The following is a 26,387-nucleotide window of genomic DNA, read 5'->3' on the forward strand; positions in this document are numbered from 1 at the left end:
CTCGTGTCTCTGGTCCGTGTGAGTTTCAATCCCATTCTTCAGCTCTGTTATGGCCAACGCTGCCGTGAGCGTGGGGAGCACAGGCTTGGGGCGGCATGTGTGGGAGCGAGTTGCTGAAAGGGAACTTCTCTTGCAGGCAGTGTCTGCCAGGCCTGCAGCGGCATCATCATGTGAGTGGAGCAGAGGCAGGATTGGCTCCCAGCCATCCCCAGCCCGGACAGGAGGCGCTCACGTTCCAGCTGCAAACTTTCGACCGCCACTTTCAGCCTCTAAGCTCAAGCCTGGCACAGCAGGAAAAGATGGCAGCAGTACCACTGACATGCCTTCACCCAGAAGCAAACTGAGCACATCTGATGGTAAGGGCATAGTGCACTCTTTGGTTAGTTTGGCTGGATTGTCTTACTAATGGTTTAATGATCAAAGTGATTCGAAGCGTATTTCTTAACTTATATGCACTGTAGAGCCGTTAGAAACACTAGTGATGCCAGATTATAGTAGAATTAAATGCATAATGTACATTCATTGTTTCTTCATCTGTGAAAAACAATAGTTTCAAGGAGCACTTGCTGTTTTTTTTATTTATTTGTACAATACCGTTTCAGGTCATATAATAGACTTCTTTCAAAAACATTTAAAAAATCTTATGTTCACCAAGGCTTCATTTATTTGATCAAATAATATGCAATAAAAACAGTAATATTGAGAAATAATTACTTAAAAATAACTTTTATATAATTGTACTTTATTGTTTGTTGCTTTCCCATTGCAGTTAAGCTCAAAATCCATTTAACTGAAGGTGCAAGTGCACTTCCAGGATCCCAGTCCAGACCTGTGTTCACAACTTCAACGTCAGCCTCCAAATTGCCAGTGAAGCCCAAAATACTGCCCAAGAGTTTCAGCACTCCTCAGACAAGTGGACATTCAAAGCAAGGTGAGCTGTGCGTCTCCATACTGCTTTTCCATTGCGTTTAATTTTGTAGAACGTAAACCTAGATTGCCAGCCTTGTGGAAGGTTTACAAAAATAATTATGGATAAAAGTGGCTATTTCAGACAAGATCAACCTCATGCTATCCAGCTTGACCCACATTCCCTTCTAGGTCAGTGGTGCTTTAAAACCAAAGCCTGGAAATGAAATCCCTTCTAAAGGATTCAATTCAAACTTTGCTTAGATTTTTGAAACATCTCGACTTTTTGAATGTGCTTTCAGCTTAAATATAAAGTTGTTTAAGTATTAAGTAGATTCAATGACCTGAAATCAGTTTGATCAGGAGAATCAAACATGAAAATATAGGCTGCTTTTTCAGTCTAGACTGATGCTCTTTTACCTTTTGTATAGTCTGCTGCTCTCATTGGTTTATGAACATGTTGTTTGTATGGATCGTGCCACTCAGTCCCAGATGTCTGCAGGGCAGGGTTTGTTCTGCCTCAGTTCACTTGGAGGGGTATGAGAAAGCAATGCGCATGAAAATAACGAGGGTCTACAAATGCAAACGGATATTTTCTCTTCATTATGTTTAACTCTCTATGGAAGGTCATGTCTGCACACGGAGGCACCTTGACTGAAATCCCAGTGCAGGTTTTTACTAATTCAACCTTGAATCAGCAGCCAAGCTCTTGTGCTCAGTGTGATCTGACTCTCTTGACATGCCTCCTTATCGGATCTTATTGCATTTGTATTATTCCTTTGATGTCTACCTTTCATGGAAAACCTAAGACACGGTTATGGCGAAGTAAGTAGAGAAATGTTTTTGTTTTTTTGCTTTGTGAAATCCAGATGTGGAGTTCAAATTCAAATTTGTTTGAGATAATGACAATAACAAAGATACCTTGTTATTTGATCAGATAGCAGCGTTTCTATATTGCTAATGTGGTAACAGAAGTCTTTTAGTATTATAGCTGCTGACTGTGGCATTTGGTAAAGATTCAAAAATCAAATCAAACCACAGCAGTGGCGGCCTATCAGAGAAGGTGCGATACCAGTGAGAGATTATCTTTTTATAGGAGTATGGTTGCTTTCAAAAAGCAGAGGTGGACAAAGTACACAACTTCCTTACTTGAGTGAAAGTACAGATACTACTGGTCAAATATTACTCCATTACAAGTACAGAAGTACTTGTTTTTAAAAGTACTTGAGTATCAAAAGTAAAAAGTAAATGTCATTGCCTTGTTTTCTTATTGTTGCATTGTTACAGTACCTTATGCCTCTGAAGCAACTTCGTGAATACACTGTCCTGCTTGTAGTATCTACGGAATTAAGAGTTTTAGGTTACAAAACCTATAGAAATTAAACTGACAAAAAAGACAGCCATAATCATCTTCATTTTTTTATTAACACCCCTACCACCCCCACAAAAGTACACATCTTTGTATCCATTCATGTACATTTGACTGTAGTGGTCTGTAAATACAGACTGATTAGAAAAACAACTCAGCTACACAACTATATCTGTATAACTGCCCAACAGCAATAATGCTTTAACTTACAGCAAAACAGAAATATTTATTTACCATGAAAACAAAACTTTCAAACCGTTAGTTGCGACAATGCTACTGTCTCTCACAGATCACTAGTAGAGAAACCGTAGGCTACTAATCGCCGAACTTCACCACACGTGACCCTACAAGAGTGATTACTGATAGGCTGTCTGCCACCCGCAAAAAAACAATCATGTTTTAGAGGCGAAAAAAATCATGCCCTGACTAACATAACTACTTTCTACTCAAGGACCTTGACAGAAATGTAGTGGAGTAAAAAGTAAGATATTTGTCTTTCAAATGTAGTGAAGTTAAAGTAACAAGTTTCCAGAAAAAAATAATACTCAAAGTACAGATACTCAAAAACTGTACTTAAGTACAGTACTCAAGTAAATGTGCTGTCCACCTCTGTAGATATGATGATAAAACCTGCTTACCTTTTATTGCTTTGATCAATATTGATTCCCATACAAGCCTCCACAGGAAATTCCATTGCAGACCCACAAATTAATTAATCTACTAAAAGTCTGTGGAAGATTTATATTAGTGATTTATATTAGTAATTTATGTATTTATTTATTATTATATTTATTTATTTATTTTCAGACCATGCAGAATCCTCTATGGGAACTTTTAGTAAACCTCCATCTAGCAGGACCACGCTGTTAAGAAGCAAGCTGCAGTGCCCACCTAACCGGAGTGTATCGTCAGGTATAGGTAATTACATTCAATAACATTCTGTGCGTTAAATTCACCTCAGATGAAGGGCTAGTACACAAACGGGCTAGGGCATGTCTGAGTCAATTCTCCTAAAATCAAAAGAAAGATATAAGAATTAACAAATGCTAAGAGACTGCAGCCTTTTTAGTTCCATTCAGATTTTTTTACATTGTGATATAAACACAAGTCAGATTTTGAAATATTAATTAGCTTTTTTTACATTTCAACTATTTAATCTATTTGGGTCTGTTTAGACTAAAGAAAATGTCTATGGTCATGTCTGTTTAGAGTCTGATTTACGCGAAATCTAAAGTAATCTGTCTTATTTTCTCTACTGTGGGAACAGGATGCAAAAACACATCCTCATCAAGTTCAGTGAGGTCTTTAAGCAGTCCTCTGAAAACCCCTACCAAAGCCCGACCCATGAGACTTGCTGCTACTCCTACAGGTAAGACACAATTTTTAAGGAACTTGGAATTGAAGTGTACAATTATTTAATTATTTGATTAATTATTTTAATTAATTATTTTGATTATTTAATAGTTTATTTAACAGACTGCCCCAGAATTAGCTCTAGAGCTCAATTTCACCTGCAGTCCATGCAGGAAGAAAAGAACATAGGATTTGACATAAGTCATTAATCAATAAGCAACAATTAAATTAGATATACATTTTGATAATTTTTTTTAACCCTTAAATGCATGAATGTTTCACCAATCATTATTACATATTCTTTAGCGACCATGATCTACAGTATATCTAACACGGATGGATCTCTACTTGTTGTGATAATATAAAACTCTCCTCATATTAGAGTAACTATTACAGAAGAATAAAATAAAGCATATTTTGTTACCTTTTGTAGCTTGGAAGGGTTCAGTTTGAGCAGATGTTTTGTTTCATTATTACTGTCCTTGTCAGAGCTCATTTCCCAGTACATTCAGCATCTGGCTCATTTTCGCAGTCTCAAACATATTCTCAAAACTAGCATTTTCAACATCCTCAAAATCAATGTTTTGATCACTGACAGCTTCTTCACCAGATCCACCATCAAGTGACAGTGACACTAATATTTGATTGTGTTCAGTACTTTCTCTGCAGTAAATCAAGTTTTGCTGATGATGCTTCCTATTCTTTTGTTTTCTGCCTGCAGTATCTATAGCCCCTTTCACACAGCGCGTTGATCCCGGGAAATTGAAAAAAATTAAATTGCTGTGTGAACGTATATATAATCCAGGGACGTATATATAATTATTATTATTATTATTATTTATACCATGGTCAGGGTGAATACTCGATTCTGATTGGCTGCAGGGTGTCCATTAAAAAGTGATAGAGGACACCTAGTAAAGGAGTTCTGGTGAAACTGACTGTTTACCGTTCAAAATTAATAAATAAATGCACTGGCTACATCAGCTGTGAGTAACCATAGCAACAGGCAGTCAAAGTATCTATACGGACTATAAATCGAGCAGACTATAATTATCTCCGGTTGCTAAATAAACCGTCAGGCGTAACCAGGGAAACAAAGTTATTGTTTGTAAAAACTTTAGATTTCGATTGTAAAACTAATTAAAATATAAACTAATGTTTTAAAAATGTGTTATTTGGCAAGTGACCATGGTATAAGCGGGTTAATGCCCTTCGAGGTGTCCATTGTCAGGTATTAATGGACTTCGGCGGAGGCAACCGTCGTCCATTAATACCTGACAATGGACACCTCGTCGGGCATTAACCCTTACATACTGTTTATAATGAATTGATTGAGGAATACTAAGAAGATTGATGTCTAACTTTAAAAAAAAAAAAAATAATGAGGAGGAAGGTAGTGAACGACATCTTGGGTCACTAAAGACCAGAGGTATGAGTTTAAGTGTTAATTTATAAACTTTAATTTAGGTTTCAGATATATTCCTTCTCTAATTGAAATAAATACTGTTCATATACTACATATTGTCTGTGATGTGTGAGCGGAATGTCTGTTGATTTTCTCTGTGAAACACCCTCTCAGCAATGCAGGAATATTTGTCACTCTGTCTTGTCTCAGTCAGCCTTTCTCAACCTGGCACATGTAATGTGTGCTTTCTTACTCTCCTTAAGTACTGTAATTAAGAATGGACATTGCATTCCTTTCGGGGATTAAGTCTTGAGTGTATGCATGAAACTAAGTGATTTCAGAAAGTACCTTATTTGGCAAGCCAACTGCCTCAAAGTCAGTGAGACTGGACCCTGCCATTACATTAATCTATGAGGATCTGTTTAGTTCCAAAGGAAGTTTACAATAAATTGTTATCCTACACACATGGACAGAATCACTTTGAATTAATTCACCCAATAGAAATACACTATATTGAAAAGTGATTCATGCAACACATTAGTCATGTTTTACTTTAAATAAATGTTTGAACTGCATCCAACTTGTTTATGTAGGCATGTAATACAATCCAGTATTATAATTTTATTTTTTTCTAATTTTGAATCTAGAAAAAAAAAGTAATTTTAATTCATGGTAATTTTTGACCCTGCCTTTGAAATGATGCTGGTAGTTTAATTTGTAATATTTATTAAAGGTCCCGTTCTTCGTGATCCCATGTTTCAAACTTTAGTTAGTGTGTAATGTTGCTGTTAGAGCATAAATAATATCTGTAAAATTATAAAGCTCAAAGTTCAATGCCAAGCGAGATATTTTATTTAACAGAAGTCGACTACAGTGAACGGCTCGTTTGGACTACACCCCTATACTTCCTTCTTTAGTGATGTCACTAGAACCGTTTTTTGACTAACCTCCGCCCACAGGAATGCTCCCTCAACTCTACTGGCTACTTGCGCACTTCTTATAACTTACTGTTTACTCAGCTCTTACGGTGATTTTCTGAAGTAAAACTGACGCTTCATCTTTTGTGTGATGTACAATAAACTTTATTAAACTCATCAGTATATGTTTGATCATCATTCAGACAGCAGACTTGTAGGCTATTAATAAATAATGGATACATACAAGCAGATGACAAATACGTTATAATAACCGTAATTAAACTACTAAACTATACCTGTTTCATCTCTATACAGCACTCTGACTCTGTAGGCATTATTGTCCGACTCGAAATGAACACCGTTACTGAGAGTTTCTGATATTATCATCATTCCTGAGATGAAATTGTCCTGAGAGACTGAGCGCGAGCTCATGAAGCTCCGCCCCCTGGGTCGTCCAGCAGCAGCTCATTTGCATTTAAAGGGCACACACTAAAACAGCTCGTTTTTCTGAGCCCCAAAAAATGTCAATTTAAACATGCTGTAAAAAATGATCTGTTGGGTATTTTGAGCTGAAACTTGACATACACACTCTGGGGACATCAGAGACTTATTTTACATCTTGTGAAAAGGGGCATAATACGGGACCTTTAAATTAGAGAAGAATGCAAAATAGAACCATTTTCACTTGTTGTTCTAAGACTTTTGCACCCCTCTGTATGTTCTAGAATTTGTGATATGACATATTCAAGTGAAAGCCTGATATTACTTGAACAGATTATATGTCTCCAGCCTCTAGTATTTGGACTATAGCCTGAGCTGTGCAGACATGCATTGTCTGCTGCCGTCAGCTCCTCATAAACATAATTGCATTTCAAACATAATTTTATGTCTTCTGTGGGTTGCACACTGCTTTTTTTTTATTCTTGCTGGCATCAAAGGCTTGTGTTAGACAGTTTCTGTGGTTGCTTGGCACTGCTCTGTTTGTGACCACAAAGAAATCTGTTCCCTTGCAGGGCTCTTATTATGGAGGTTTAAATGGAATTTACACCTCAGGACAAATCAAAATAAAATTTATTTATTTTATATTCATTTTATTTTAAACTAACCCTTCTTCAAAAAAAACAACTTTTCGTTTTTTTTAAACTACTTTTCTGGATTACGTGCTTTTCTTGTCAAACATCTTGCTGAATGCTGTTATTTTCTCTCCCGCCATTTTTTTTTAACCCTCCCCCATGTGTGAATGGAGAACGCCAGCGAGAGCTAGCCCACCCACCCACTCCTGCTCTGCTGTTTACTCCTCCCTTCCCTCTCTCCTTCCTTCTGTTCACCCAGTATCCTGCACCTCCTTCGCACCCAGCGGAGAGCGAGAGATGCTGAGCGTCAGTGGATGAGAGCTCAAAACAGTGGATTAATGCTTTCTGTTCTGCCTCGTTTGTCTCAGGGGCTCCTACCCCTCTTTAATCCAGGCTGCTAAAGTGTGACGGGGAGACAGATCTTTTCATCCCCCCTCCCTTCATCACATTCTTTGCCGTTTGTTTGGCAGATATATATATTTTTTGCTTTAGCATCATGTGTGCACATTGAGACTCTTTGCGTTTATTTTTTTCCGGCAAGATGTTTTTCTCTCCCAAATTCTCTCTGTCCAACATCCACGTGAGGCTGACTGCGAAGGGATTGCTCAGGAATCTCCAGCTGCTGTCAGGATGCAAGAGCACTGTGGTGTTTCAGGCAGGTCTGTTCCTCAGAGAACGTTCTGTTGATGTGGCTTTTCCTTCATTCTGCACAGTGATTCTGTGTAGCTCTCAAGGTGCCGTCTTGGCTCATGTGGTGTTGATTCTATCTTTAGACGGTCTCTCTCTGCCAAAGAGTATCTTATATTTGTACATGGCCAGTAGGCATCTTCTTGCTAACCACATATAGAGCCTGGGATTGTTTTTGCAAATAACATGTTTATTTGTGCCACATTTTTGGTTTTGGTGATCACCTACCAAGTCGTTAGATTCAGTAAGTTAATTTTTACCTTATTCATCCTTTCAAGCGAGTTGGTTCACAATTCTAGAAAGCTAATTTCCCTGTTTGAAATGCTCAAAGGTTATTTTGGGCTGCAGACTGTAGGTTGAATGTAAACTTGTAAACATTTTGACGAGCTAAATTCCCACCGAAGAGATGCAGTACAGATGTCTGTGGCAGAAACTCTCCTTTTTATAGTGACTGGCCTAATAAGGACTATTACAAATAAGGAAACTTCTATTTATTCCATGTACGTAACATCAGAGAGGACTATATTTAATCTCAATAAATATTTGGGTAAGGTTTCACCTGTTGAAATATCTCTCCAAAAATAAGTGCATATTATCAGTTTGCAGTTGCACTAATTTAATGATAAACTGATTGATGTTCAAATTTGTTTTGCATGTTTTACTTTTGATAGGACACACGTTATATAGGAGTCTTTCCACATTAGTGATTTTTCATATTGCGAAGAAATAATTATTGTACAGTTAGCTGAACGCATAACATACTTGATTATTGCAATTTTACGTATTTACCGGTACTTCATGATAATAATATCCACGTTTCGATTTGGCAGTCTCAGTCTGCAGATTATTTTAGACATTAGTTTATGTATTTTGTTGCCAAGCACTATTTTATATTATTAATTCTTAAAAACCTTTTATTGCAGATATTATCTATGGTATTGAAATATTGTAGTTGTGTAAACTGACTACTATTAAACTGTGATTATTTACCTAAGTAGATCATACATCTTTACCAAGTCCAAGAGACTTATGTGTCTTACTATGTATACTGCTGAATGAAGATCAAGTGTTTGTCACATTTTTACCATTGTTAGTTTTAATAGTAGGCAAATACATTACATTTTGGGTCTAAAATCCTGTGTATGTGTATGTGGGATTCAAGGGTGTTCCCTTGATAACCCAAAGCACCTTAATAATTGAGACTAATTAACTCCACTGTAATTACAATTTGGATAATCAAGTTTGGCTTAACCGTGTTGCAGGAAAAAAAAGGCTTGATCACATAATCTGATATTGGATTTATATCCAAAAATGTAATACCTGCTCTGTTGGGAGATGAGTAACTGTGGCCTTCTCAACAAAAGCAACATTGTTAAAATATTTTTTATAAGGTTTTTTTGCACACTTCCCCTTTTGCTATTGGCTGGTCATACAAGTAGCCCCGCCCTCAAGCTATTCATTGAACCAATGTTGCTATGTTCAAAGTTTTCTGTGATGGGTTATGGGATAGAATGTACAGTTTGCACAGTATTAAGATCATTGCGTTTATAGAATGTCCCCATAAAACATGAAAATCCATCGTCTGTCTGTCTAACCACAGAGGCCTCTGGTGACTGCTGTTGGAAGTACAACAATAAGAGACTAAATTGAGAACTTGATTCCATTCCATTCTGAAATTGAGTCCGTTCTCCATACCTCTGACCTTTACAGTGACTTGGTATCTTTAATCTAGTTACATTCTCTGTCAGTGTACATTGGCTAGCCTGAAATTGGTGCAACTTTTAAGGAACTAGTTGAGTGTTTCAAAGTATATAAATTCAAAGTTGAAGGGCGGATTAATTTGATACATTGTTTTTTTTTTGTTGTTTTTTTTTTTTTAAGCTGCATAACTTGGTTTATTCAATTTAGATTTAACATTCAGTGCTTGCACTTTCATACACCTGCAGTTTGTTCTTAACACGAGTTGACCAGCAGAGGGAGCCACACAAATGTTTACCCAGCAATGACACCTTATGGTTTGAATTATACTGCATTTCTAAAGTGTTGGCTAACATGTTTTCTGTGTGCCACACCAAGCTGATGACCTAAATTTTTGCCTTTTAAAAATGCTTTGCTAAATTTTAAGAGAATATCATGTGTACAAATGAGGACCACTAGAATCACATGTATAAGACAAAAGCACATCTTTATTCTGACTTCTATGTAGGCTATTGATTCCCCATTTATGGTTTTCCCTTTTTTTCTTTTTACTTCGTTTAATATGTGCCACATAAAAGTATCTGAAAAGCCTGTCTGGATTAAATTTTATTAGCTAGTACAGCTTTTTAATCAGGACTGTGATGTTTTCAGTTCCTTCAATCCATGTGATAAGCTCAACAGCTCTGTTTATTTTATGGGTGGGTACAGTGAACTAACAGACCTGGAGCAGTTTGAGACTTTGTCTTGAAGGTGTAACAGGATGCTAGATAGGAAGAACATTCATATATACTGTATGCATTCTGAATCTATAGTCAAAGATCTGATCATCAGTAAATTTCAGCATTCTAGACAATGTCTGTTGGAAGTTGTTTATTGACATTTGGATCAAGTTCCTGACTTGCAAATTGGTCAATGTTCCCAACCTTATTTCTCAGTTGTTTCTTAAAGGACCCATCTGGTCTGTTTCCTAATAGTGTTAAACAATGCACATTTTGTGACTTGTAATGCTGTCTTCAAAAAGGACTATTGTGCATCCCATCTTGCATTAATTTAGTAGCTGGTTAGTTGCACAATTAAAAATGTATGTGTGTAAGGCTGGTCTTTTATAGTGATAAAATGTTTTTTATGCAATTGGGGATGATTCCATTGCATTGCCGAATCAATATGTTTTGTGTGTGTGTAGTTAAAAGAAAATAATGATTCACTGCTTATATAATATATATATATATATATATATATATATATATATATTTTTTTTTTTTTTTTTTTTTTTTTTTTTTTTTCACTGAAAGTGTTTCAATGTGTATTTTCTCCATCATTTTTACCCCTTATTTAAACAGTTCAGGCAGCATGTTTGACATATTTGTTGTTTTCCTTATTTATAATGTTCAATTGTTTTATATAATTGATCATATATACATATGTACATGTTTAAAGAATATATATTAGTCATAACTTCGCATATGTAAACTGAACTTGGTGCTGTAAATCAGTTGCCACTGGACTGACATTAGAGGAGAAAGGCCTCCTAAAGTTTGTGGGCCCACCCCTGCCCTAATAAAGCTGGTATTTCAGAAATGTCCGAGGCTGCTCACACTGAGCTGTTATGTAATTACTCAGCTAGGACAAACTGGATTAACAACATGAAGACTTTAGGTGTTGGCATAGAAAAAGTTTTGTATAAAAACTGCATGGACCTCACAAGGGTTTTACGGCTTTATACATATAGTGCCAAGTTGGCAGCTAACTTTAGGTATCCTTCCTCTAGTAGTGAGGCCGCTTTGTTTGAGGGATTTGTGCCCTGACTATGTCCTGGTGTTATATTTATGAGATGATGTAAATGAAAACCACAGTGGCATAGCCCTGCTAAAATAAGAGGCCTCTGATGGGAAGATATTATTTGGTGATGGGGTGAGCTGTTATCTCATTCAGGGTTGCATTTGGTGGATAGCCGGTCTTATCTGCTGTGTGGATCATCTCTGGGATTTAAATGAACGGACAACGTCTGTGATCGTTGGGTCTAAGGTCTATGAACCTTGAGGAGCACCTTGACGGAAAATAATGCTGAATGTTGTCACAGCACTAAATGCATGTTCTCTTACAGTTGACAAGAGCAAGTCAAGGACAAGTTCCCGCAACCAGCAGCCCCCGACAAATGGACAACCGGATCTGGTACCTCCAGAGAGTAAGTCCAGAAATGTGGAGTACTACAAGGCCTTGTGTGAGAAGAAGAACCAGACCATCCAACAGCTGGAGAACACGCTCCGATCCAACAACCGCAGGTTCGAGGCATTTGCTGTGGTCATAAAGCATCTATATGCTGGGGTGAGTATTATGAGATTATATTGCTTATGTTGATGAATCTTTCTGCTATACAGCAGACATGAATAATACATGAAGATGGTGACTTCAGGCAGTTGTGGTTATCAGTTGTCAAGTTAAGGTCAGATTTCTTGGGTTAGGGATAGATATCTAGATATCAGGTTGTGATCTGACAGCCCAGCACTGATTATATTGGTTTGTATAGTCCTGTTGCATGTGTTTGGGGTAGTATTGTGCTCCTTAGTGCTCTTTGTTTGTTTTGGTGATGTTCTTTTTAACGGTTTACCTCTTTGACTAGGGCTGGGTTTCGATTCAAATTTCAAGAATCGATTCGATTCCGATTCTCAAGATCTTGAATCGATTATCATTATTCGATTCGATCCGATCCGATCCGATCTTCGAGATTTAGATAATGGTTTTTGAAAAAAGCATTTTTTTCCAGCTGTTACCTGAATTACAGGACTGTAGTTATGCAACATATTGATACTATTATTATAGACATTCAACTGCAAATTAATGGAGTATTGGTGGTTGTAAAGAACAATCCCCCTTCCAGAGTGTTGATACAACTGCTTTCACAAACTTGCACTGGTGTAGACGACCGAGGACGCAGAGGTATATCAGCAGCAGTAGACCGATTATTTAGACGCGAACCTGATGTAGGCCTATTATTAAAAATGACATTAAGAATTTTCCAAAAAGCTGCTACAGTTCAGATGCAAATGCACCTTTATTTTTTATTTTAATGATCAACATTTAGAACACATTTGTTCTAAGCCAGTGCAAATGTAAACAGATTGTTGGTTACTGGCTTCACAGTAAACAGACAACGAGATGCGCGGATGGGCTATTATTTCAACCGCATCACAAAACTCATCCGTCCGCACCAACGTTTTTGACCAATTTTCAAAACAGCACCCGCCCGCCATCCGCTTAATGTATGCATATATTTTTTATTTGATTGGTTAACCGCCCGCCACCCATCCGAAAATATAATTTTTCGTCACGTCATCCGCCCGATCCACGGTTTATCCGCGGAGTCCGCGGCTGTAAACCGCCAACCGCGCATCTCTATCAGAATGTAAATAAAATTTGAACTTACAAAACCTTTGCTTTTGTCAAGCTCGTTCTCTGCATTGCTTCTGAACCCGAAATGGTGCCAGATCGCAGCTTTGAGCGTTTCTGGAGTTTTCAAAGCAACAGCTTGCTTAACGTTACTGACATTGTTTTAATGTCCTTCCACATCGCGCGCATGCGTGAATTCAATGACGCGGCAAGTTAAAGTTCACGGGGAAAATCGATCCTCTGAGTTACGGATCGATCTTTAGAAATTAATATGAAAATCGATTCAGAATCGGTGAATCGATTTTTTCAACACAGCCCTATCTTTGACACCACCTTCTAATGAACTGGCTTACTGCCTCATGTACAAATGTTTAAATATTATTATTATTATTATTATTATTATTATTATTATTAATAATAATAATATTTTACATCACATTTATTTACATTTATTTACATTAAAGGGGGGGTACAATGGTGTTTCATGTATTCAGAGTTGTTTACAGTGTTAAAGAGATGGATTCTCATGCTTAACATGGCCAAAGTTTTTAAAAAATATTTTGGACGAATAACGGAGAATTTCTGTGCCGAAAATCTTACTTCCGGGTTGGTACAAGTTTCGGCTGTTTTTTTTTCGACCGTGGATCTAATGACGTAGACCAGAGTGGAACTCCTTATATGAGCATTTCTCCCGGAAAAGCGCAGCCGCGCACACGTCGACCAGAGGAGAGCGAGACCGCACACATCAACGCGCTTCAACAGGAAATCATCGGCAGCGCTGCATAGTGTCTCCAAAGTGTGTTTTTGGATGTGAGGGAAAGCTTACCAAAGAACCCAGCGTTAGGAACAGTGGATGCTGTTTGTTCCCTGCATTTCAACGATGAATGTTTTATAAACAAAGCCCAGATCGACGGATTCTCTCTATGGCTCTGGTTTCGCCCACACGGCCCGCCTCCAGACGCTCGTTTTTTTCCGGAAAGACTCGGTACAGCCTATCTTTTCTGTTATAAATATAATAAAACTAAAGACTTTTTGGAGATATGAAGGATGCAATACTACTCTATAGGTACTCAAGATTAACAGGAGATTGAGTGAAAATGAGCATTTCACCCCCCCTTTAAGTGTGTGTATATCTTTCTCTTACAGTTCACTTTCCACCCTCATAGACTTATCTGTCTGTACTGATTCTGGACCGATTAGAGCTTATTAATTTTAGAATTGTCCTTGATATAATGGCAATATGAAGGCTGGTTGGATATACATGTTTTAAGTGAACAGTGAGAAAAAGATATCAGTCATAGTTGTCTGCTGCACAAAAGAAGGGAAGAAGTGCAGTTTGTTTGAGCTGAAGCTGACAGGTTATACTCTGGAGTGCATGTTGGCTGATCCTGCAGAATCTGGACCAAGACCAACTTTAACTAAAAGGCACTACCATAATTAAGCTGCGGCACTTTTACAATCAGTCCATAAAAAGGGGTGTATATTTTTAAAACAGTAAAAAAAAAAAATGTCTTTGAACTATAGATCTTGGACGAGAAATTATATTAATTTACTCTAAGGTCCTTGGTTCACATTTTTACAGTCCAAGGTTGTTGTTGTTTTTTTGCCACTGAAAACATGTTGTCCCATCTAGGAATCTGTTAAGCTTTATAATTGGCGTCTGGTCTTCAGCATGTCTGTGTGAGAATGTACCAGCTGCTGTCTTGATATGGTCAGAAGCATGCTGGGATGCCTAGGGAGCTGCTTCATATCTTTTGTTTGCAATGAGCTGTCAGCACACTGTGTACATTGCCATAATTTCACTACAAGAGGCCACACATGCTTTCCCTGAAGCAGTATCATGCATTAATGTAGTTTATAATGATAAATGAATGTGTTTTTAATAATTTCCCAGTGAAGTTATTGGTGTGATGACATCATTAGATAAATGGCTTTGGAAAGAGCAGTGACTCTATTAGCATTGCTTTACAGCACTTTTTAATATTTTGACATTTTGACTAACTTTTTATTTTCAATACAGAAATAATAGTGTTGTTGTAATTTGTTTTACTGCATACATGTATTGTATGTAACAGCAATAATAATACTGATAAAAGTAACTTTTTTAACATAATTTAGTTTCACTTTTACTATATTATTATTATTATTATTATTATTATTATTATTAGGATTAGGTTAGGGATTTTTATTATTGTCTTAAACAAATAAGAATCTTATTTTCTACTGCATACAGAAAAAAAAAGCTATTTTTTATTTAAATATTATTCATAATAATAATTTATTGTAGTTTTCTGTAGCATATATACTTTTTTGGCTTGCAATAACTATAAACTACTGTTTGGTAGGTTTCTTAGTCATGGTCTACTCCATATTTAATTTGACACCAAATGTTATTCTGACATCCTTGTTTTCATTAGTGTCAAATTTAAAGTGGCATCCATGACTAAAGTGTATTGTGCAGTTTGTAACATTTAATAAGAGTAAATATTAATGTGAAATTGTAACCTATACCAATTTCAGTCAGCAAATTTTGCAGGGGTGCTGAAAGGAAAGCAAGAAAAAGACAGCACTTCTCCTCTATCCTCATGCCCTGTGGGAAGGTCACTGCACACTTTTCCTGTAACATGCACCATTTCATTAAGTGCCACTCATTCAACCAACTGTCAGACATGTCATTTTTTTTCTACTTGCTGTGGGTGTCCTAAAGCACAGCATTCATGTAGCTTTCTCCCAAGCACAATACAGCCGCCTCCCTCCGTTGCCCTTCATTTAGATGTATTACGGTATCCTTTCACCACTGAGAAGGCAAGTGGTTGGAGGAGGTGATAGCCAATGAGCTTATTCCACTAGTCTCTCCGATGTAGAGCGAGACGGCAGAGAGAGGAGGTAGAGGTGGCAGAGGTTCATGCATCTGGGCTGCTATATTCCTGCATTCTGGACTGAAGTCACAGAGACGGGACTATGGGCTGCTCCGGCAGCAAAGTGTGCCTTAACTCTCCCTGCGCTGGACACAGGGTAAAGACATTATCCTCTCTGCAGGGTGCAGGACTGGATAGATTGGCATTAGAAATGGGATTGCTGTGGATGCCTATACAAAGGATGTCATTTCAGTGAGATGAGGTTGTGTATTTAGTTTGAGGCATTCTTAAATTTGAGTTTGGTTTATCCTAATGAATATGTTATGAATGCTAATGAGTTCATAACTGTTGTGTAAATGTCACTCTGGCATTGATCTCTGGGGGAAGGGGCTGGTCAGAACGGCAGCACGCGGTTTTTGAAGCGTCTTTGTGTTGGTTGGGGAGGCTGACAGCACTGCAGCTGTGGCGCTGACTATCCTCCACAGAGAGAGAGAGAGAGACACTGCTGATTTTATTGCACTACATTCGGTTGTTGTCATTCATATGTTCATTTTTTAATTAAACGCTTACAGAGCTGTCATAGTGGTGTGTAAACCACAAAGCTTTGCTGTGGGATTATTGCATGCCTGGGCAAATATCTGTCATGACTTTTCTGAATTCATGACTGAATTCTCTTTTTTAACGAGTTAGAGGATAGCCTGTTTTCTTTTCGTACACTGCTAGGTTGTAAAATGCTTTGTTAATATATCATTTATGCCATGTTAAAATCTGAAACTCATCCTGTCCTGAAGACACCCTTCAGAAGAACAGTCTAATGCATGATTCATGTCTGCAAAAGGAATTCCAGAGTTGTTCTTTCATCATGACATTAGATTGCACTTGGCATTGCCTTGCTCCATGGCAACATACTTTTTGGCAGATTGTGTTTCTTGTGTAATTTGGGTAATGTGAGGCATGCGACACAATGAAAATGATGCACTGATTTTTCTTGTGTTTTCCCGCAGCATGAGGAGGTGATGAAGCGGCGCAGGGAGCTGTCTCAGGAGCTGGTCACTTTACGGGAGGAGCTGGGTAAGTGTGTGTGAGTCACTGAAGAGTGCTTGGCTTTCACTGTCTGCGGAAAGAACGGAGAGAGCTGCCAAAATGTCGCCGTTTCTAATTAATGTAATATTTGGATACGCTGGTCACGAGTGGTAATCAGTGATGAACGGTAGGCGTGCTTTTTTTTTGCCGTAACACGCAGACTACCATGACCTCTCAAGCTTCGGTGTTGGTAGCCTGCATCTGTCAAAAGTTTGGACACATGTACTTTTATTGTAGAATGCAGAATGCAAATAACACAAATGGGACCAAAATATGTTTATATTATTTTAGCTCTACACAATCAGGTATTTTCCTTCAAATTCATGTAGTGCATTCTGGGGTGCTTTTAAAATCGTATTAGTTAGTATGTACTACCAATCAAAAACTTTGGGTGAGTACTTTTTTTTTTTTTTTTTTTAAGAATATTTGTATTCAGCAATAACGCTGTTCTTTTGAACTTTCTATTCATCAAAGAATCCTGAAAAAATATATATCATGGTTTCCACAAAAAATTGTAAAGCAGTACAACTGTTTTCACCATTGATACTTAGATAAGTAGATGATTAGAAATCTTTTTAAAGCAATAAATCAGCATATTACAATGATTTCTGAAGGATCATGTGACACTGAAGACTGGAGTAATGATGCTGAAAATTCAGCTTTGCCATTCAAGGAATAAATTACATTTTCAAATATATTATAATGGAAAACATACATTTTTTTGTAATGATATTTCACAATGTTACTGTTTACAGCCTTTGGTGAATAAGATACTTTTTCCTAAAACATTACAAAAAAATCTTACCAACCCCGAACTTTTGAACAGTAGTGTATGTTAGGCACTTTTTGGCTGCTTTAGCTTCACTATTCTGTGTCTGTCGTCAATTATTTAAAAATGTATGTTGTGTCCAAGCTTTTGACTGGTAGTGTGTTTAAATTTACCAACCACTAAGCATGCTTGCTAGTACATGAACTACCATGTGGTTTTAGATGAGGAGGACGGTCTGTTCATTTTATTGGTCCTGTTGGAAGGACTCTCCCCTCCCATAGGGGTCATTTAGGAGACACACCTCCAGAAAGGCGTTCTGGTATGTGAAGGTCATACTGACAAGGTCAGACAAGTCTGATGTCCCTCTAATGGACAAAGTAACATAGAGAAATGTATTTAGTACAGGCCAGTGTTTACCCCTGAGAGACGTCTGATGCATTGATTTCACAGCTCATATTACCACCTGAAAACTGAGCATGGGGAGTGATATGAGATTTTTTTATTTCTTTTTTTTCTTGACTGATGATATACAGCAGCAGCTCTTTGGGATTAATGTATTTTTTACGAATCAAAGCGTTTTTTTTTCTGACTTTTAAGTCCTGCACATGATCTTTCTTTACTATTATAATCACAGCTTAGGCATATTAGCACATTCCAGCGCTTCTGACCATGTTTAAGACCCCGTAAGAATTCTTCAGACCACTGACCTTGAAGTCACAGTATATTTTGTCATGTATCCACAGCCTCAAGTATTCATTCCAGCTTTAGCCATAGTATGACGCGAGTGATGTCAGTGCCATGCTTTTTGGCACGCACCCAGAATTCCCTTATAAAACAAAAGTGTCTTTTAACACAGGACAACTGCTCTCTGCCAGTGAAGCGAGTGTTGTCTTCACACAAAACCTGCTAGTACTGTGTCTAATCAATTTAGCTTGCCATTTGGCATGTGACTGATTAACTTCTCTGTGCAGAATGGTAACTTCTTTGCTGCTACTAGCCTTATGTTTTTATATTAAAACTATTCTCAAAATAACACGCATTACTTTTAAGAAAAGCGTGTCTAGACAATGTCACATGATTTATATAAGGAAAATTCACCCAGGCTTGTTAAACGCACAGTTTCGTTTTATGTTTTGAAAACGTATTTTAACTCTAGATGTGAAAATGTGTGCACATACATATACATCGTTGAGCTTTCTACTGCCAAAAGCTTTCTGAAATAAGCTAAATATACTGTTTGGATGCATATGCACAGTCATATTTGCACAGTCATAGTCTTCTGTGAAAAAAAAGGCATATTCATCCTACCTAACTGTCTGTTTTTCCTCTTGTTTGTATTATTTGTATTATTTATAGGCCTTCAGCCTTGCTCTGCATCATAAATATAACCTATAATAGAATTATGCTGAAGATGAAATGCATCAAACCATTAGTGAGCTCTGGGTCTGGCTCATCTTCTCTGGACGGATCTGATCATGGTTTAGATCTGCTAACTGTCCCTTGTACAGCAGAGTCATTAGATACTGTTCTCATTTAACCCCTAAAAGCAACTTAATGATGATTCTGATTGTAACCCATTTTAAGACTCTCTTAAAAAGAAAAAAAAAATCTGTTGTTTTCATCTTAGAACACAGATGATTAGGTTGCAGTGCCAGTAAGGGATATGACCCAAGTTTCCCCCTGGAGAACAACAGCCATTCTTGTTGTGACTCATTTAAGTAATTCATTTTGCTGACATGCTGCTCTTGACCTTTTGATAACAAAGTACAGAAACGCCTACTGCTGCTTCAGTAAACAGATGAGATGAGCTGAAAAATACACTGTTATTCTACAGAATTTAGACATTGTAGCGCTTAAATCAAGCTTCCCTCATGCATACATATATGAAAAACTTGCATACACATTAAGCAGTCAAATATTACTGAATGCTTAATGCATATAAAATACTAATGTGAAATACAGCCTCATACTGTACATCTCTTTGCATACATACACCTATGAAACGCTTATGCATAAGTTGACAAAAGAATATGAGCCTCATATCAGCCTTGTGGAGCAAGTGGACTGATGAACTCTGTCTAAAACAGCTGCCTGGTTTTCAGCTATTATTTCATTATATATTAATTATATTACATTATACTTTTAAAGTGACTTACTGGCCTTTGTATGCTGGTCGCATCACATGACTTGTTGGTCCCACCATATGTCTTGGATTTGGCGGATTAACATTTTTAAAAATATTAATAAACCGTGAAGCTGCTTGTTGTATTTCCCTGACATTTGACTTCACGCCCCCTTAAAATAAAATCACAATAAATTAATTCAGAAATGAAAAACATGATCATCGTAGAAGAGGTGTTTTCAAGTCTTTGTATGTATGAATTTCATAAATAAATACAGATATTTTAATGAATAAATAAATACCTGTATTCATTTAAATACCTGTATTTATTTAAAAAAACAGGCATTTAAATGCATAAATATAAATAGAATAAATCTGTATGTATTTAAAACTGTATTTAATAAAAAAAAAAAAAATTATGAATAAATGAACACATTTAAATACAGATATTTTAATGAATAAATACAGATATTTATCTACATGTATTTATTTAAATACATAAATACAGTCATTTGTTTAAATACAACTATTAAAGTAAGTTAATAAAAAAAAATTAAATATATTCATTTCATTGACTTTCCTTTTATATTTGTACCTTAATTATGGAAAACCATAGGGTGTCCATTTAGCAAGAAATCCCAACCTCAAATGGTCCCACCAGAATAGCCTGTTACTTCATGAGCTGGATGACTTGACTGCACACTTGTACACTACAAAGACAGGAGCAGCTGCAGCATTCAGCTTGCCACGTTTGTGTGTAAACCACAGCAGTCCTGTGTGCCAATGTGTTCTGTGCAGTGAAGTGTCATCTGTTTCTAAGAGTTGAGCAAACTTAGCTAATGCTCAGAGGGACAGTATCTGTGACAGTTCTGATGGAGAGAGTTAGGAAACATCTGTTCATTATGCCTCTCTGGATTAGCGTTCCTTTTGACGAACTTTCCCTCAGTCGTAATTTGACGTGTTTTGAGTAACAGTTGACGTTTTATTTACAGAACTGCTGGAGATACCATAACTGTAGAGACAACTGGGACTCAATGCAGAATACTTGAGTAATGATTCATAGCGTCTAGTGTTGGCAGGGCTTGAAATCAAAGCAACAAATGGACTTGTTGGCCTTTCAACATTTGCTCTGGTTATTCGACTGCTGTCTACTTATAGAATATCTATATTTTCATATCACAAACCGGTGCATAAGATATTAGATGTCCTACTCTCTTTTTTTTTCAAGTTGAAGGGTTGCTGTCATATCATGCCCAAAAAAAGGCATCCTAAATGGTGCTCTGTGAGGTTGATGTTTGTTAACTGAATGAATCACTTAATCGATCTTCTAATGTCCAAATGGTCTGACCTTTTCCTCAGTGAGCTCGGTTTACTCTTGTGAGCGTCTGGAGCAGGAGAAGGAAGAGCTGCGTGCGGCCTTTGATGGAGTCCTGCAGAAGGTCCAGGAGCAGCACATCTTGGACCTCGCTGACCTTGAGGAAAGACTGAAGACCTTCTACTCCACTGAGTGGGAGAAGGTTCATCAGACCTACCAGGACGAGGCTGATAAGTGCAAAGCTCAGATGGAACAGCAGGTGTGGAGGACAGTTGACCTTTTTTGTCATGACACATCGAGTTAATTTCAGATGTCTTCTAAAAACTTAGAAAATGATATTTTCATGATACTTTCCTATAACTATGTGAAGTAATTTCATAACTTTTTGTTTTTGGCATATGAGCCTTGACCTTTTAGATGTTTGGACATATGACATCTCATTTCTTAATCATTTATACACCAAAATAAACCAATGAGACTTTTACAAAATTACTTTATTTGTACTTGTCTAGATAGAAGAGTTACGATCAAAACATGAGGCTTTGAAGAAGGAACTGGAAGTCAGCCATATAGAGGAGGTGGACAGCCTTAAACAACACTTTGAGGAGTCTTTCAAGGGTAAACAATCTTGGGATTTGTTTTTTATTTTTCTCTCTAAAATGTGTGTGTAAATGTTGCACCTGTTACTTAAATTTTGAAAGCCAACAACTTTACCTCCCACTCATTAATATATCCTGACTTAACTTTTTCAGAACTCAAACAGTCCCATGAAAAGGAAATGCAAACTCTCAACACAACACTGATGGAATCCGAAACATTATCTGTAAGGCAATGACCAAAAGCTAAAATTCCAAAAGTTCTAAAAATCCACAACATTCTTGTTCCGTTTATTTTTCCTTTCTTGTTTTTTTGCCCTGTTGAAATTTAGCAAACATTTTCATATCAGTGTATTTCTCCTCAAACAGAATCAAATCCAGGAGCTCATGACAGAGAACAACAGCCTCAAAGAAAAACTGAACGGTGAGGTGAAGAGAAGGATGGATCTGGCTGAGAGAACGCAGGTACATAACACCCCTGTGTAGCTCCCAAATATATGTTATCAAACAGACTCAACCATTGCCATTGATAGTAATGCATCTCTGCTTTGAGTCGATTGTGTTTTCTATGAATAGCAGGTTAATATTAGACGGGTCTTTCCAATCAGGACTAAGAAGATTCTGGAACTCTCAACATTCTGATAATTATTTAGATAACTACCCTGCATAAAGCTGCCAGACTTTGCAGCTATGAATAGTGTGACAATGCAGCAGAGGCAAAGTTCATATATGGGTGTTTCTTCAACTATAGACACTTGACCTTGTGGACTGGTAGAACATAAACTGTCTTACTGTACATTTACATGGATGCATTTAGCAAATACTCCTAAAACGCACTTCACATTCTCAGTTCTTTTAGTTTGTTCACTAACAAATCCAGTAGTGTTTATTCATGTACACCACAGCAGAATTCTGATCATTTTTATTTTTATTGCAGTTTTAAAAAGTTTGGCTTCAGTAAGATATTTGGGTTACGCTTTATTTTAAGGTGTCCTTGTTACAGTGTAATTACATAAGTAATATTAATGAACTACATGTACTTACTATAGGGTTATGGTTTGGTTTTAGGGTTAATTACTTGGGTTAATTATGCATAATCTCCTGTTATTACTATAAGTACATGTAATGTGTAACAACGTCACCTTAAAATAGTGTTTCCGCTATTTGTATATATTTTTTTTTTTTTAAGAATTTGTACTTTAAGCAAGGATGCATTCAATTGATTGAAGAGATTTACAATGTTACAGAATATTTCCATTTCAAATAAATGCTTTTTTTTTTACTTCATCAAAAAATCATAAGAATTGTTTTTCTCTGTTTTCACGAGAATACTAAGCAGCACAACATTGATAATACTAATAAATGTTTCTTGAGCATCAAATCAGCATTAGAATGATTTTTGAAGGATCATATGACACTGAAGACTAGAGTAATGATGCAAAAAAAAATCAGCTTTGCCATCACAGGAATAAAATGTATACAATTTGAGAAGTTATTTTAAATTGTAATAGTAATTCTTCATAATATTACTGTTTTTATTTATCAAATGCGGCCTTGGTGGGCATAAGAAACCTATTTCAAAAACATTTAGAAATCTTACCAACCCCACATTTGTACATGGTAAATTAAACCATGTAATAAATTATTACACACAAATGTACATGGTACATGTCATATTAAATTTGTATTATATGTTATATAAATATTATTATGTATGATTGATTTTCATAGGTACAAAATTTGAGAACCTGGGTCTGGGACAAGAGTAACATGATTAAATCGATACTGTATATAAAATGCCTTGAAAAGTAGCAAACATAAATGACAAAGGTATGATGAAACATTTACAAGTCAGTTTAATGTGGTCTTCATGTAACAAAATATTCTGTTTATTTTAATATAATTCAACCCCTGGGCATAAAAGTGCCTGAAGTTAAAGAAAGTGTTAGCCCACAAATGTAAACATGAAAATGTAATAATTCCTGTCTTAATGATGAATCCAGTTTAGGAAAGCCAGTGTATATCCCTGATCTTTCTTGTTTATTTTATGTTGAAGAAGGACTCCCACACTCTTTATCTGGAGCAGGAGCTTGAAAGCCTTAAAGTAGTGCTGGACATCAAAAGCAAGCGGATCCATGAACAAGACAAGAAACTCATGCAGATGGACAAACTGGTGAGCTCTATCTGTTTTGCATAAAGCATTTAGATGGAGAAATTCTCCTTTGTGTTCATTCTAATCACAGTAGAGATGACATAAATCTTATGCTCTTGTCTGTGTTGGAGGAACACTTAGACTTTGATTTATTCTTAGATGGAGAGGAATGTGAAGCTGGATGAATGTCTTAAGAAGCTGCAACAGGAGAACGAGGACCTCAAAGCCAGAATGGACAGACATGCTGCTTTGTCTAGGTATCGTAATACAAGATTGTCTTCCTAAACTTATGATTTGAGACATAAGTTTACAGTTTGTCAAGTTTTGGTTTATGACAAGGGTTAAGTGCTTCTACATCAGTGTTATTCACCTATCATTTCCCTCTGATTTTAGGGATCAGTTATAGGTAGGGTTAAGTTTAGGGGTAGGGATAGGGTTAGGACTAAAACCATCCCTGCCTTAGGCTTTTAGAAATGATTTTACTCAATCTACCTGTCTAGCTTCTAACACTTCATGTAAGTCTTTGAAGTTTCATAGTATTTGCATTTGGCATTTGCAAGAGAAATTTCACAAATTAGCTTCTGGCTATGCTTTGAAAATTGAATTACTTTAATTATTAGTTGTGCTCTTGTAACGGCAGGAAAGGTGCGTTTTCATTACAGCAAAGCTTTGTGATGAGACACCTTCTCTTCTTTCATCTTGTGCAGTTATAGTGACTAATCTAATCAAGTTTACCTGAGCGCTGACTCGTTTTGTTTTCAGACAACTGTCCACAGAGCAGGCGGTTTTGCAGGAAACCCTCCAGAAGGAGTCCAAAGTGAACAAACGTCTGTCTATGGAGAATGAAGAGCTGATCTGGAAGCTTAACAACGGTGATCTGAGCAGCCCGCGCAAGGTCTCTCCTTCCCCGTCCCTCACTCTCCAGTCACCACGGAACTCTGCGGTGTTCTCCAGCCCCACCGTCTCGCCCAGATAACAGTAGCCTTCAGCCTCCAGGAAGCACTTTCATACAGGACGGAGCACTTCCTGCATGCTGAAGCTGGTCTGGACCATGTCAAAATGGAACAAACTCTCTTGTACAGACTAAAAAAAAAACTGAAGAAAATATTGCACAGCAGCACTTACCAATGAGGCCACCCTCGTACGTTTGCCTTTCACGTCTATCTAAGGAGAAAAAAAGGAATATCTCAGGGCTAGAAGAAAGTTTCTCTCCAAGTAGTTGGTTTTTTTCCCCCCCCTCCTGAATTGCTTTGTTGCTTGAAGTTCCTGACTTTGGAGGACTGACATCAGAATTTATGAATTGGGCCTTTATCAACTTGTGAAGCTTTTCCACCAGACGCCTTGAAATGTACCTGTGCAAATCCAGATTTATCATTGCCCTGGGACAAATGCCCAAATGCCAGCTGGACATTTCCCAGATGCTGTTGCTTGTGTAGCATTTGGTTTCCCTTTATTTCATGTAGGAGCTCAGACCCCAGGTGAAATTTTCTAAAGCAGCGCTTCATAGATCAACTCATGCCATAAACTGACTGTTACGATTTACTCCAATGGAAATATTCACTGACTTTAAAAACCAGGTGTTCTCAAAACCTTATGCAAAAATGTCTCGTCTATATCATGCCTTTATTTTTGATTTTGTAAATGGTATTCTTTTTATATCATCACACATTTTAAGAACTGTAATAAGGTGAGCTTTACCCAGATCATGATGCATGTTTCATCTCAGATATGCTCTCCATATCATTCATATATTGCATAGGAGAGACTCAGAGCAGAATGAATTATTAATAGTTGATTAAAAAGCTTTAATGTTTTAAATAACGCCTGTATAAGGGTTGAATTATCCATTTTCCTCACTTCCTTGGCAATCAGAAATGCTTGCAGAGTGCTTGATATTGAAATGGCATAATGACATAGGCAGCCCTGTGAATGAAGGCATGTACTATTGGGAAGCTGAATTTTTTTGTTCATAAAGATTTTCTTGAATACGGGTTTTGTATATTGTTCAGTCTGATTGAGCCCTAGGGGAAAGATTTGAGAGTTTGTGTGTCTTTATTTCTATATTTAAGTCTGATCATGAGACCAATGTAATTGACTGAGCATGTTCCAGTGGCCTCAGGAGCGCCCCCTCTGTCTGAAACCCTCCACTGCAGCTTTACATGCAAGCTACATACAAAGGTTTTTTTTTATTTTATTTTTTATATATATTGCAAGCTGTTTGTGTGGATGTTGGCGTGAAACTGAAACTCTTGAAAATATGCAATTAATAAAGAAATTCAAAATTCACCTGTATTTGTCAGGCCGTTTATGTGCGACGGCATGCAGGAACCTGTTGATTTTCTTATTGCTCTTCATCATCTTTTGGCTGTAAGTCTATGACAGCACTTAGAAGTGTATAGTAAATTGGCATCATTTTACTATGATCTGGTGAATTCTACTGTAACTTATTCTTGAATTGCTAATAATTCAATAACAGAAATCTCTGCGAGAGGAGGAGAAACATACTTTGAATGTGTCCCACTGAACCAAAATAAGCACTGGGCTCCCGCTGCACATTCCACATACGGAGTCCATTAGAGCGGAGCACAAAGCCTTCACGGTCCTCAGTCATATTTCAAGCGTGTAAAAATATGCGTATAGACCTTAACACCTTCCATTTTGAGTATTACAGGTTAACACGGTTGTAATAACTGATTC

At 37.1% G+C, this 26,387-nt stretch overlaps 1 protein-coding gene across 5 annotated transcripts; it reads left to right on the forward strand.

Annotated features, from left to right (window-relative positions):
• Positions 1-19: 19 nt before the first annotated feature.
• Positions 20-25,976, forward strand: LOC307170555 (microtubule-associated tumor suppressor 1 homolog A). 5 transcript variants are annotated; one of them, XM_079891685.1, is made up of 13 exons: positions 20-356; positions 770-931; positions 3,083-3,193; positions 3,543-3,644; positions 11,513-11,733; positions 16,658-16,724; positions 20,987-21,201; positions 21,455-21,560; positions 21,695-21,765; positions 21,908-22,003; positions 23,595-23,711; positions 23,850-23,947; positions 24,453-25,976. In XM_079891685.1, the coding sequence occupies exons 1-13, from the start codon at positions 50-52 to the stop codon at positions 24,664-24,666; spliced, it is 1,887 nt and encodes a 628-aa protein (XP_079747811.1). In that variant the 5' UTR covers positions 20-49; the 3' UTR covers positions 24,667-25,976. The 5 variants fall into 5 exon arrangements, with proteins under 5 accessions (XP_079747811.1, XP_079747812.1, XP_079747813.1 ...); XM_079891686.1 differs by lacking the exons at positions 20-356; positions 770-931; positions 3,083-3,193; positions 3,543-3,644 and adding an exon at positions 7,268-7,682; XM_079891687.1 differs by lacking the exons at positions 20-356; positions 770-931; positions 3,083-3,193; positions 3,543-3,644 and adding an exon at positions 7,312-7,682 and having other exon boundaries at positions 23,598-23,711.
• Positions 25,977-26,387: the final 411 nt, after the last annotated feature.

This window comes from Squalius cephalus, assembly GCF_949319135.1.
Source record: "Squalius cephalus genome assembly, chromosome: 14".
In the NCBI taxonomy this organism is placed as follows: domain Eukaryota; kingdom Metazoa; phylum Chordata; class Actinopteri; order Cypriniformes; family Leuciscidae; genus Squalius; species Squalius cephalus.